At 46.2% G+C, this 13,256-nt stretch overlaps 1 protein-coding gene across 2 annotated transcripts in view; it reads left to right on the top strand.

Moving 5' to 3' along the window:
• The window catches only part of NUBP2 (NUBP iron-sulfur cluster assembly factor 2, cytosolic), a 215,016-nt gene extending 202,038 nt beyond the window's left edge, over positions 1 to 12,978 (top strand). For both annotated transcript variants that reach the window (XM_085628358.1, XM_085628357.1), the window contains one exon: positions 12,552 to 12,978. In XM_085628358.1, the coding sequence (XP_085484484.1) occupies positions 12,552 to 12,697 (146 nt within the window). In that variant the 3' untranslated portion in view covers positions 12,698 to 12,978. The remainder of the gene's footprint in view (positions 1 to 12,551) is intronic.
• Positions 12,979 to 13,256: the final 278 nt, after the last annotated feature.

The raw sequence follows: 13,256 nt of genomic DNA, 5'->3' as shown, positions 1-13,256 counted from the left end.
TCCTCGGGTTCTGAGGAAGATTCGCCAAGACCGGGCCCAAGTCATATTGATTGCCCCGGATTAGCCAAGAAGGGTGTGGTATACAGATCTTCTCCACTTCTCCTCGTGCCCTCCGCTCCGTCTCCCTCTGAGGGCAGACCTCCTCTCGCAGTCGGAGGGGCAGGTTCTACACCCCCACCTCCAGAGCTTACACCTTCATGCCTGGAGATTGAACGGGACAACCTGAATTCTTTCTCTCGCCAAATGTGGTAGATGTAATTTTGTCTGCCAGACGTCATTCCGCTAAATCTATCTATTCCTATAGGTGGTCTAAATTTGTTCTCTGGTGTGGAGAGAAGTCAATTGATCCTTTGGGGGCTCGTTTATCTGACATTCTGCAGTTTGCCCTTTCTCTTGCTCAGCAAGGCTTTGCTGTGGCCACTGTAAAGGGGTACTTATCGGCTTTGTCGGCTTTCCTTTGTTTGCCGGATCAGCCGTCCTTGTTCAAATCGCCTGTTGTTTTACGATTTCTGAAAGGCCTTACAAACAAGTTTCCTCCTACTCCTTTTATTGTGCCTCAATGGGACTTAAATCTTGTCTTAACTTATCTGATGGGTTCTTCCTTCGAGCCCTTACACAAGTGTCCCTTGAGACTGTTGTCTTTCAAGACGGTTTTTCACATTGCGATCATCTCGGCAAGGAGGGTAAGTGAGCTTCGAGCTCTGAGTTCAAAACCCCCGTTCTTGGCCATTCATGCTGAAAGAATGGTAGTCAGGACCAGGGCTGCTTTTTTGCCAAAGGTGGTAACTCCTTTCCATCTGGGGCAATCCATTACCCTCCCTACCTTCTATCCTCCCCCTCACCCTTCCAAGGAGGAGGAGAGACTTCACCGCTTGGACCCTAAGAGGGCGGTGAGCTTCTACCTTGACAGGACAAAAGACTTTCGGGTTGATGACCAGCTCTTCGTGGGCTTTGTTGGCTGCAGGAAAGGCAGAGCGGTGCACAAGCGCACCCTTTCCAGATGGATTGTCTTGTGCATCAAGATATGCTACTCTTTGGCTGGTAAGGAACCTCCAGAGGGTTTAAGGGCTCATTCCACTAGAGCTAAGTCTTCCACTTCTGCTTTGTCTAGAGGTGTTCCTGTGGAGGACATTTGTAGGGCGGCAACTTGGGCCTCCCTTCACACTTTCGCAAAGCATTACTGCTTAGACACCGAGGTGAGGAGGGACGGACACTTTGCTCGTTCCGTCCTTCAGGACTCTCTGGTATAGAAGGGTGGACACCCTCCTCCGGGAGTGGGGACTGCTGTGGGAATCTATTCACAAGGTGAGGAATCCACTGGCAGATGTATCCATCAGAAGAACAAGTTACTTACCTTCGGTAACGCTTTTTCTGGTGGATACAGTATCTGCCTGTGGATTCCTCACTGACCCACCCGCCTCCCCGTTGTCCACCCTTGTATACCTACAGTTCTAATAATGGTGTTTCAAAGTGTGTATTTGTTACTGTCAAAGGCATTGTGTTATTTCTTTTGCCTTTCTATTTATTTTCCACACTGGGTGTGTTGATTTGTATATTATGTACTGTGTATGCTGTGTATATATTGTTGTCAGTCCGTCTGTGTGCCTCGAAGGCACGGAAAAAAGGGCGGAACTGACGTCATCACGCCGACGAGGTCTTCTTATGGAGCCGGTGACATCAGCGGAGTCGCAAGCGAAGCCGTGTCTCTGTGACGTCGTCTTTGACCTCATCGGCGTGGACTGCTACAAAAGTTTCCGAATGTTGCTGGCGCAGGGGATATTCACAAGGTGAGGAATCCACAGGCAGATACTGTATCCACCAGAAAAAGCGTTACCGAAGGTAAGTAACTTGTTCATTTCACTGGTTTTGTATGAGTGAAATAGAAGCCTAACTATAACAACCCTGTAACCTTTGTTTTTCAGTGATTTTCTAAGGCTTTTGAAATTTTATTTCCGGACTATAACGTCCCGTTAACCTTTAGTTTTTTTCAGTGAATTTCTGTGTTTTTTTAAATTCTATTTCTTAACTATAACGTCCCTGTATTTTGTTTAAGTGAATATATATAGTGTTTGTGTGTGAGAGAGAGAAAAGAGGCTAACTTGTGTGTGTAGTTTGCACATTAACAGTACCGTATTGGGTTCTGAATGCAACATTGGGCTTTTTAGGTCTCGCCTGAAGACAGTTTTGCTGGCTGGACAGATTCATGCAAACACATATAAATACATAGAAAGTATTTTAAGTTAGACCATTTAATCACATGATTCACATTCTGCTTCAGTTAGTGGTGGCATTTTACCTGAACCTATGTGCACATCCATCTAACCAAGAAGTGCACTTCAGTGCAGAAACTGGTGGACTAGCAACTTACTCTGCCCAGGATTTTTCTTTCCCTGCTTTATCCTTTGTATGTTTTTTAAAGTATTTAAGCCACATCTTCGTGTTAGAGTAAAAACAATAATAGCCTTTCTTTGTACCAATAAAGATCAGATTTCGATGTTATGTACTTTAAAATGAAAACGATTTTCTGTACCTTTTTAAAATGTAGCTGCCTGCTTTAAAGAATTACTATTCTATTAAAATGATATGCAACTGTTTTTTTATTTTTGTATTTGAATTTATTATTGCAAGCATATAGTAAGATCAGCTTTTAGATTTTTTTTCTTCCTTTGATATATGCTAACAGTTAAAAAAAAAAAAAAAAAATCACACCAGCTTACTAAGGTTAGACCTATTGGCTTTGCCAGGGTTTGGTTTTTAATATTGACCTCATATCACACTGACCCTGTGAGTGTAGCTACGAACTTTTTGAATGGCGATATGTGGGTTGCTGTACTAAAAACAAAATTATAGCCAGGTAGTATTTACCTGGACATTTGTTAAATTATATTGGCAAAAAAACAAAAAATTATTTTATTTATGAGCTCCTTTAAAAAGGTGGACAAAGGATATTCTAAAACTTCTAGATCCACTTTCCAAATCAATAAGAACATTATTAATTTTTCGACAGGAAAACTTTGGCGGTGAAAAATATAATGGATGCACTGAAAATGTGACATGACGCCTGCTACATTTTATCAGTGTAGAAGAAAATGTCGCACTCGAGTAATATTCAAAGGAAAACACTAGTTTGAAGTGTGTGTGAGCATGTAGAATGCCCATCACAGTTCCTGTGAAAATTATGAACATTACTGGGCAAGGAAATACAATTCATTAGAATTGTTGACATTACATGGCAGGTATTGCAATTATAAACCAAGCTGCAACTGGTGTACGGTTGCTGCAGCCGGTGCTGGTAATAATATCCAGGTGTTTTTCAGTTATCTCAGTGTTCTCTCTTTTGCCAATGGGTTGTTCAGTTATGCATAAGACGGTACACTTTGTTCACTGAGGGCCAGTGTTGCTGCTTATTTTCCCTGGTGCAGCTCAGTTTTGCCTAAGCTCCTGGAAAACTCAGTAAAGATCTGTTATGCTGCAGAATTAAACCTCAGGGTGCAGGTCAGTTGAGTTTGTGTTCAGGTGTCTGCTCTGTCATTCCCATGGGTTGCTACCCAGCCATTCCCATTTATTGCTACTCACCCATTGCCCTCCGGTTGCTGCTCACCCCTTGCCCTTGGGTTGCTGGTCACCCCTTGCCCTTGGGTTGCTGCTCACCCCTTGCCCTTGGGTTGCTGCTCACCCATTGCCCTCTGGTTGCTGCTCACTCATTGCCTTTGGGGTTGCTGCTCACCTGCTGCCCTCGGGTTGCTGCTCACTCATTGCCCTTGGGGTTGCTGCTCAATCATTGCCCTTGGGGTTGCTGCTCTCAGGGTGGCTGCTCACCCACTGCCCTCAGGTTGCTGCTCACCCATTAGCCTCGGGTTGCTGCTCACCCATTGCCCTCGGGTTGCTGCTCATCCATTGCCCTCTGGTTGCTGCTCACTCATTGCCATCTGGTTGCTGCTCACTCATTGCCCTTGGGGTTGCTGCCTACTCATTGTCCTTGGGGTTGCTGCTCACTCATTGCCCTTGGGGTTGCTTGTGAGAAGGTGGCCTGATATATGCTGTCCACTAGTTCTAGTGGGCACATTGTATCAGTCCAAACAACCCCTTATGGTGAATTGGTTAAAGACAACCTTTATTGAAAGCTATCCTATTGGTAGCTATGGAGAGCAGCCTTCAGGCTAAGTCTTGAAGGAATGTAAAGCAGCTTGTTTTACCAGTCTATAATCTCTTGAATGATCATATGAAAGGACAACCACTCCAGATATATGTATTTAGGATAAAACACACCCCTCTAGTCTCTTTATGAGACTGGAGTTCGAAGTACTTAATTTACAAGTGAGCAATCAACAGTAATAGCACAAATACACGTTTGGGCCCTAGGGGCGTACCAAACCATATACCAAAAAAGTGGTATAAGAACCACGACTGAACTAGACACAAGGCCTAGAGCCGGTAGAATCGCTGGGACCCCAAGGAACCACCCAAGGTAGTGACACAGGGGACCCACGGGCGCCTTGTGCAGTGTGTAAACACAACCGCGGGTTCCCGTTAGCTTCTATCGGCAATGTCGCGGTTGGAAATTTAAAGATTAGGGACACTTAGAATCGAGTCAAGACCAAACCCTTTTGGACTTAAGAAGTTGTAGGGCTAGCACCCACGGGATCACCGGAGTACTCGTTTTACCTCACCCAGGGAAGCCGGGTGCATAGGTGTCTTTTGGTGTCGGGTCGCGTCGATTACAATGGAAGCTGGCGAAGAACTACTGCTGCCGTGGAGAGGAGAAGTGTCCGAAGAGATCCAAGCCTGGATCTAGGATGGAAGGAACCTGAAAGCAGAGGGGACAGAGTCTGGGTCACTAGCCAGTGACCGGGGGCAGGATGGACCAATGCCCACAGATGTCGGGTGTTTCCGGTGAGTTGATGGGTGTCTTGACTCTTCAGCCACGAGGTCCAGGAGGCGCCGATGATGACCAGGAGCTGGACTCGAGCTGTCCCACGAAGTCTGTCGAGTGCTGCGGTGTCGGTGACCAGATTGGACCCAACAAGCCTTGGCAACGGCAAGTCACTAGAAATCAGAGAAAGGACTGCGGTGCAGACCAGCAATGTCTGAGGGACTCACCCAGTGATGGTAAGTCAGGGCACGTCTGGAGCAACCAGGAAAGCCCAAGTAGAAGAGGAGTTGCCTTCGTGGGGACCTACTAGCCAACGGGCTAGCGATCGCGAAGGAGCCTCAAGCGGTCGCACTTGAAACTGGCCCACGGGTCACTAGTGGGCACTATCACTTTGTGGTGATGCCCTTTGGATTGAAAAATGCACCTGCCACTTTTCAGAGGTTGGTGAACAAAGTTCTGGCAGGGCTGGAAACTTATTGCTCAGCTTATCTAGATGATATTGCTGTCTTTAGTTCCTCCTGACAGGATCACCTGGTTCACCTCAGAAATGGTTTGGAGGCCCTGCAGAAAGCAGGCCTCACTATCCAGGCCACTAAGTGCCAGATAGGGCAGAGTCAGGTTGTGTACCTGGGCCACCTTGTAGGTGGGGGCCAGGTTCAACCTTTGCAGAGCAAAATCCAAACCATCATGGAATGGGTTGCTCCAACCATCCAGACACAGGTGAGAGCCTTTTTAGGCCTGAATGGGTATTATAGGAGGTTTATAAAGAGATTTGGATCTATAGTGACCCCCTTGAATGATCTTACCTCAAAGAAAATGCCAAAAAAGGTTCAGTGGACAGCTAGCTGTCAGAAGGCATTTGAAGACCTAAAGCAGGCCATGTGCACTGCCCCCATCTTACAGAGTCCAGACTACACCAAAAAGTTCATTTTCTAAACAGATACTTCTGAGCTGGCTGTGGGAGCGGTACTGTCTCAACTGAATGATGGTCAAGACCAACCAGTAGCTTTTATTAGCAGAAGGCTGACCCCTAGAGAGAAACGTTGGTCAGCTATAGAGAGGGAGGCCTTTTCTGTGGTGTGGGCCCTGAAGAAGCTGAGGCCATACTTGTTTGGCACTCACTTCATAGTTCAGACTGACCACAAGCCCCTCCTATGGCTTAAACAGATGAAAGGTGAAAACCCAAAACTTTTAAGGTGGTCCATTTCCCTACAGGGGATGGACTATACAGTGGAACATAGACCTGGGACCCAACATGCCAATGCAGATGGACTCTCAAGGTATTTCCACTTAGAACACGAAGACTCAAATGGTCAAGGTTAGTTTAGTGTCCCTGCGTTTGGGGAGAGTAGGATCTGCACCTTATGTTGCCCCCACTTTTTTTTCTCATGTTTACACTGGTTTCTGGCTATAGTCTGGCTGAGACCCTGCTAACCAGGGCCCCAGCCTCTCTGTTCTCTCTAAACAACTTGGAGTGCATATTAGATGCACTAGTGATTGGATAATGTGGTACCTTATTAGCCCCTAGTATATGGTACCTTAGATACCAAGGGCATAGGTACTTCACAGGCCTACCAGGGGCTGAAGCATGTATTATGCCCCCCTGGGAAGCAGACTAAATCTGACACCACAGGCCTGCTACTGCAGCCTGGGTGAAGTACTGTTAGCACTCTTCACTCAGATATAGGTTCACTATATCTCTCCCTGCACATGCATTTAAACCCATCAGTCACCCCTAAGGCAGGCCCTAACAATCCTGAGGGCAGGGTGCTTGGTTTCCATGTGAGGGGGTGCCTCTGCCTGAGCAGGGCCCCTCTGCAGCTCTCCGAGTCTATTCTCTGGGACTGTTTGTGAATGTGGTCAAACCATATACTCTTAAGTGTATTATAACCTCGCGGTAAATGCTAACTTTGGAATGGCTGCATCAAAACTTGTTGTGATTGGTGTCAAACGCTTTGGAATCATACCCCCACACCAGTAACTGGTGTGGGAATATCATCCCTCCCTTCTAGAGGGATAGACATGTACCCACTGTGGAAACACGGTAGAATCCTAGCATCACAAAATGGATGCCACCAGCCACAGACACTGGGCTGCCCTCCTGCTGATGACCGAAACTCGCAGTGGAGGAGGCCCAACAATAGGCATCCTGTCACAGGGAGGTGTGGTCACCTCCCAGACAGGGTTTAGTGTATTGGGGCTGGGTGAGTGCACTCCTAGAGTGCTTTGAAATCCTGCACTGGGGGAGCAGTAGGCTCCTCTGTGCATACACCAGTTCAAACTGGCTCAGGGGCTACCTGCCCCTGCTTTTGCGCGAAACTGGACAAAGGGAAGTGGGTGTAGCCACCCACTCCCCTGACCCTCCCATAGGTGGGGTCATAGAGCTAGTCCCTCCCTTCCTTCTAGTATAAGTTAGGGAACCCTTGTCATTGCAAACTAGATATCCCTAAACGACGCTCTGAAGAAGAATCCTGGACCTTCGACGTTCCACTACCTCTGGAAGACTGAAGAATCTCCCTTGGAATCAAGGAGTGACTCCCCTGCTTGTCAGGCACCCAATCTTGCAATCAACGGTCGCAAACTTTCCCGCTCCCGCCGGAGTTCGAAGTCCCTGCATCCTAGGAAGAGGATTTCCTGACTTCTTCAAGGCCATCGTGAGTCCCCAGCGACGCTGAGGCAAGTGGACCGCACGAGTGACGAGGAACCGCAATCCCTGGGTACCATGCACTATTTTCGAGTGCAACCCCTTCACGACGTTCTACGAACTTGTGCTTTGGACCACGTGTGGCCCAAGCCTCCAGCAGGATTTCCACCGAAGCTCAGAGGCCTACCCCGTCCAGAGTGACCGTGGGCCCCTGTTGAGTGAATCCTCTTGAGGCGTCTTCGCGATCCCTTGCCGGTTGGCTTGTGGGTCCCCAGAAGACTTTTCTACAAATCCAAAGGGCTCCCCTGGTTGCTCCAGGCCTGCCCTGTCTTACCCTCGCTGGGTGAGTCCCTCAGACCTTGCTGGTCTGCACCGCTGACTTTTTACACTTTCCACAAGACTTGCTGTTGTCAAGGCTTGTTGGCTCCAATCTGGTCGCCGACACCTCAGTAAGCTGCAGACTTCATGGGACACGCCAAATCCAGCTCCTGGTCGTCGTCGACGCCTCCTGGACCTCGTGGCTGAAGAGTCAAGACACCCGTGGATCACCTGAAATCACCCGACGACTGTGGGCATCCATCTTCCTTGCCCTGGGTCACTGCCAAGTGACTTTGAACACTGTCCCCTTGCTTTCAGGTCTTCCTTCTTCTGAATCCAGCCTTGGATTCCACCGGACACTTCTCCTGTCTTCACAAGCAGCAAGTCTTCTTTGGCACCCATTGAAAACGACGCCGCGACTCGACACCAAAAGACACCTATGTACCCGGCTTCCCTGGGTGAGGTAACTCCAGCACTACGGTGCTCCTGTGGATGTTGGCTCTAGAACTACTTACCCTGTAAGTGACTTGCTTGTAGACTCTCCCAAAGTATCCTAAAACTCTAAATTTCCAATCGCGACTTGCTCCATTGAAGTCAATTGGGATCCGCGGCTGTGTTCTCACACTGCATGAGTCTCCCGTGGGTCCTTTACTTACCTGCCTTGGATGGATTAGTGGGGCCCCAGCACTTCTGAAGGCCCAATGCCTTGTCCCCTTGCAAGTCGTTATCTCTAAGTCTCTTTTTTAGTATATGGTCTGGTACGCCCCTAGGGCCCTAGCCATATTTGTGCTTAACTTGTTGTGAAATGTTGATTTGTGCATATGTCCTTGACTTCTAATCTTATAAAGAGATTAGTAGAGTGTGTCTAGTAATAAATACATATATATTTTATATATATACCTGTGTGGTGTCCTTTTATTTAGTAATTCAAGAGATTATAAGGTAAAACAAGCTGTGTTACATTCCTCTAAAGACTTAGCCTGAAGGCTGCTCTCCACAGCTACCACTAGGATAGCTTTCTTTAAAAGGTTGTCTTAAACCTACTACCATAAGAGTCGAATTGTACTGGTGCAAGGTGTCCACTTTAACTAGTGAACAGCATATACCAGGCCAACTTCTCACAGATATGTACCTAATGTACATGCAAACCATTTTAGAGAGGAAGCAGCTAGGCTGTGGTCCTGATTAGCAGGGCCACAGCCAGACTAAGGTCGAAAAACAGTGAAACACCAGCAAAAAGTGGGGGTACCCATGTGAAGCAGATCCTACTCTCCTACATTGCTGCTCACTCATTGCCCTCGGGTTGCTGCTCACTCATTGCCCTCGGGTTGCTGCTCACCCATTGCCCTTGGGTTGCTGCTCACCCATTGCTCTAGAGCTGCCGCTCACCCATTGCCCTCGGGTTGCTGCTCACCCATTGCCCTTGGGTTGTTGCTCACCCATTGCCCTCAGGTTGATGCTTACTCATTGCCCTCGGGGTTGTAACAGTTTATATTTCAATATCCAGGAAGGACTGATGAATAAATTATAACTTCTGCAGAACGCAGCGGCCAGATTGCTGACTGGCACGCCAAAACATGCCTCCATCTCAGCTGAGATCAGAAGGCTTCACTGGTTGCCGGTGCGAAAACGGGTGCAGTTTAAGGCTCTGTGCACAGTTCACAAAGCCCTCTATAGAACCGGGCCGAACCATCTCAAAATGCTATTTCAATGGTTTACACCAACTAGATGTTTACGCTCTTCAGAAGCTAAACTGGTGTCTGTGCCTTTTGCAAGAAAAGCCAATTGGGGTGGAATAAGTTTTGTGGTTGGTGCAGCCAAGGCATGGAATGGCCTCCAGATGCATCTTAGAGCCTTGCCAACCCTGCTTGCCTTTAGAAAGGCTTTGAAGACTTGGCTCTTTTCTGTCTAGCCTCAGGTTTTAGTTTTCACCCTTTTTTAGCTCAGGACCCCTGTAGGACAATATGTAGCGCCAGAACACCTTCGGGTAGCAGTTTGCGCTTTAGAAATGTCAATAACATTAACATTGCTTCTCACTTGCTGCCCTTAGGTTGCTGCGCACCCATTGCTCTCAGATTGCTGCTTACCCATTTCCCTCGGGTTGCTGCTCACCCATTGCCCTCGGGTTGCTGCTCACCCGCTCCCCTCAGGTTGCTGCTCACCCATTGCTCTCAGGTTGGTGCTTACCCATTGCCCTCGGTTTGCTGCTCACTCATTGCCCTCGGGTTGCTGCTCACCCATTGCCCTCAGATTGCTGCTCACTCATTGCCCTTGAGTTGCTGCTCACCCATTGCTCTTGGGTTGCTGTTAAGCCATTCTTACGAGGTACTGCACATTTGTGGCCCTGGTGATTAATCTTATTTGTGGTACTGTATCCTAGTTGTACTACTGGTGCTACTGATTTTTCTTGCTCCTGCTCGACCCTGTGCAGAAGTTTATTTATGCACTGTGGTGCTACACAGTTTCATGAATCTAGTCAATATGTCATTGGGACTGCTGAATTATCCTCCTTTTGTTGCTCCCATGTAGTTATGAATTTGAGCTTTCTGTCATCAGTACTTACAGTAATACTCATTACAGACAGTTACTGAGAGGGTTGCCTGCCATCAGAGCATGTGATATCATAAATCAAATACTAGTTCTATTTGGCTGCATTAGTTCTCTCAATCCCTTTTTTCCTTACTTTGCTCCGATAGTGTTAACATTTATGATTTTCATTTCTTGCAATGGTTTAAATGGCAGACTGGCATAATCCAAAATGCTGGTTGGATAAGAGAGTTTTCCATTGTTTCTCAGAGCTTATAATATACAAGACATAAAGACTCTTGGCGTCTTGGATCCTTTTCAAGTGGATGTTCCCTTTGAATAGTGTACAGTGACTTCACAAAGCAATCTTGGATGAATTTCGGATAATAGTTGATGGTGGCAGTGTCTTGATTTGGTCCTCTAGTCCCTTCTACATTTGCCAGCTTTAGCCACAGCATTCTACTAGCAAGGCTTGAGGACATCTTGAACTGGATTTCTTTCTTCTTCTCCATACAATTTAATGCTTCATGAATCCCCACACAATGTCACAGGGCTCAGTCCCATGCACTTTGGGCTCTCTAGCAGCTTTTATATAGTCTTTTTGGTCCTTAACCCCTTCCATGCTCATGACGGAACGGTTCCGTCATGAGCCACGGTTGAGCTGTGCTCATGACGGAACCGTTCCGTCATGAGCCCGCCCGCGCTCGAACCCTTCAGCACCGCGGCGGAATTCGCCCAGCGCTGAAGGGGTTAACTTGAAATTGAAATCTTGGGTAGCTATCAACCCTTTTGACTGCTGACAATCAGGATAGTGTGATCAATTAACATTGTGCAATTATATCTAACCGAGGCACAGATTCTGGGCTGGGAGCTTCTCTTTATGGGATTTCCATTCTGCTTGCCTGGAAGTCTTGCGACTCCAGCTAGGCTCATTACTTTCCATAGCACTGTATAAAGCCTATTTGGAAAAGTATTAAATTACTGAGATTTCTCTTGATATCCCACAGAGCATAGAGCTCAGATGATCATCGTCTCTACCCTGGATATTTCAATAACATTAACTTGGTAGTGCTGGCATTTTTAATGAGAAAACTACAGTGTCCCAAAAATGCGGCAGTTGGGTTGGTGACAAGTACCACTATCCAAAACCATATCTCTTCGACCGTGGGCGTACTCATCGGATGCGAGTAGAGAAATTAGAATGATTCAAAGACACTTTTTTCACTGTGCTTTTGTTGTAATTTCATTACATGTGTTTACCTGGGGCTTTAAGATTAGAATGCCTTTACACTAAAGGCATTCCAAGCGTTCCAAATGTATTGTCATCTGTGGTGGTGTTCCATCTGCTGGCCTTTGCTTGCTGACTGGCGAAGGGAGAATCACGTCTGAGAGTCACTGTTTTTATTATTAAATGCCTTAAATCCTCTCCTTGGGAGCCAGCATTGTTACTTGAGGTTTCCAGAGGGTAGCACAGTATTTCTTTTCAGAATTATTTACCCAAGCAAGCTTGCACCTTGTCCACATTAAATTGATCAGTGTGGTCCACATTGTTCGTGGTAACTTATGGAGTTGCTTTTTCTTTCCTCGGCAGTAGTATTTGTCGCAAAATGAATTTGAGAACTTGTTCGTTTTTGCACAAAGAGTTCAAATCCGTATTTTACCATTCTGAATTCTTAAAAAATGTTTTTTTTATTAAGCTCTAAACAGTAAATGCCCAAAAAACAAACATCCCACAAATGCGGTCTCTCCCTCTCAACTCCCACCATTCCGAATTCTTGTAATTGAATACTAATTACAAAATAGACGGTCAGCTCCAGGAGGGCATTTCAGTGAGATTAGTACACTCAAGCATTATCTGTACATTAAGATAACGTGAGTGGGGTGAAAAGAGGGTTTTTCACCTTAAAGAGTTGAACGGTAAACAACACTATGCCATCAAGGTGAATTAGTGCCGTCTGCCATATAGAACTTATAGTTATCACAAGACCGACATTCCCAAGTGTTTAAGAGGGAACTTTAGAAAGTACACAGTAAAGAGAATACACAGCTATCGTTGTCCATTGCTTGTAGGTCCATTCCTACCACTGTTGTGGCTGCCCTAGAGTTGTCACAGCCTTGGAATGAATAAATAGAATAGGCGACTAGATGTTTAACTATCCCAACTGTTAACTCTACTCTTCATCATTGCAGGTTGTGTGCCTCTGGATCCACAGCTTTCCCAGAGTTTGGAAGAAGGCAGAGACTTCATACAGGAATTTTCCAAGAGTGCTGCATACCCAGCCATCAACCACATCACACAAAAGATACTGCAACAGGCAGAGCAGCAGAACTCTTGATGCATGACCACCACCAGGCCAAGGAAGCTGAGAAAATAACATTTCTTCTACCAGTGATTTACGACAGTGTAAGGGAGCCACCAGCACTGTCACAATCTGTACATGGAAGGCAGAGCATACTGACAGCTGAACAAGGCATGTTGAGATAGCCCAGTTATTTACACTGACCAAAGATCGAAAGGTGCAATGCAACATATTGATACTGAGAGTTCTTCCACACTTGTATGTAGCACCTATATGAGCATAAAAGATGTACAAAATAAAGATTTTGCTTACTATTATTTGTTTGATGGTGATGTAGACTTCCAGCCTGAGTTTTTGTTACTCAGCTCTCCAGATTCTTCCTTTGATTATTTTTCTTCCTCATTCTCTGCATTCGATCATCTCTCCGTTTCTTCTTTGCTCTCCTGCTTGTTTTTCTCTTTTTAGGTTTTGCCTGAAAAGCACTTGCAAAGTCTTTTGTATTTAAATAAGAAAAACTCTTAAAAGGGGCTTAGAATCTGTCCATTTCTTAGCTGAACATACCATTTTTTATTCCAATTTTGCTCTAATTTACTTG

The sequence above is a fragment of the Triturus cristatus genome, chromosome 10 (genome assembly GCF_964204655.1).
Source record: "Triturus cristatus chromosome 10, aTriCri1.1, whole genome shotgun sequence".
Taxonomy (NCBI): domain Eukaryota; kingdom Metazoa; phylum Chordata; class Amphibia; order Caudata; family Salamandridae; genus Triturus; species Triturus cristatus.
Note: the sequence above shows the minus strand (reverse complement) of the source record. Positions and strands in the feature narration are given on the sequence as shown.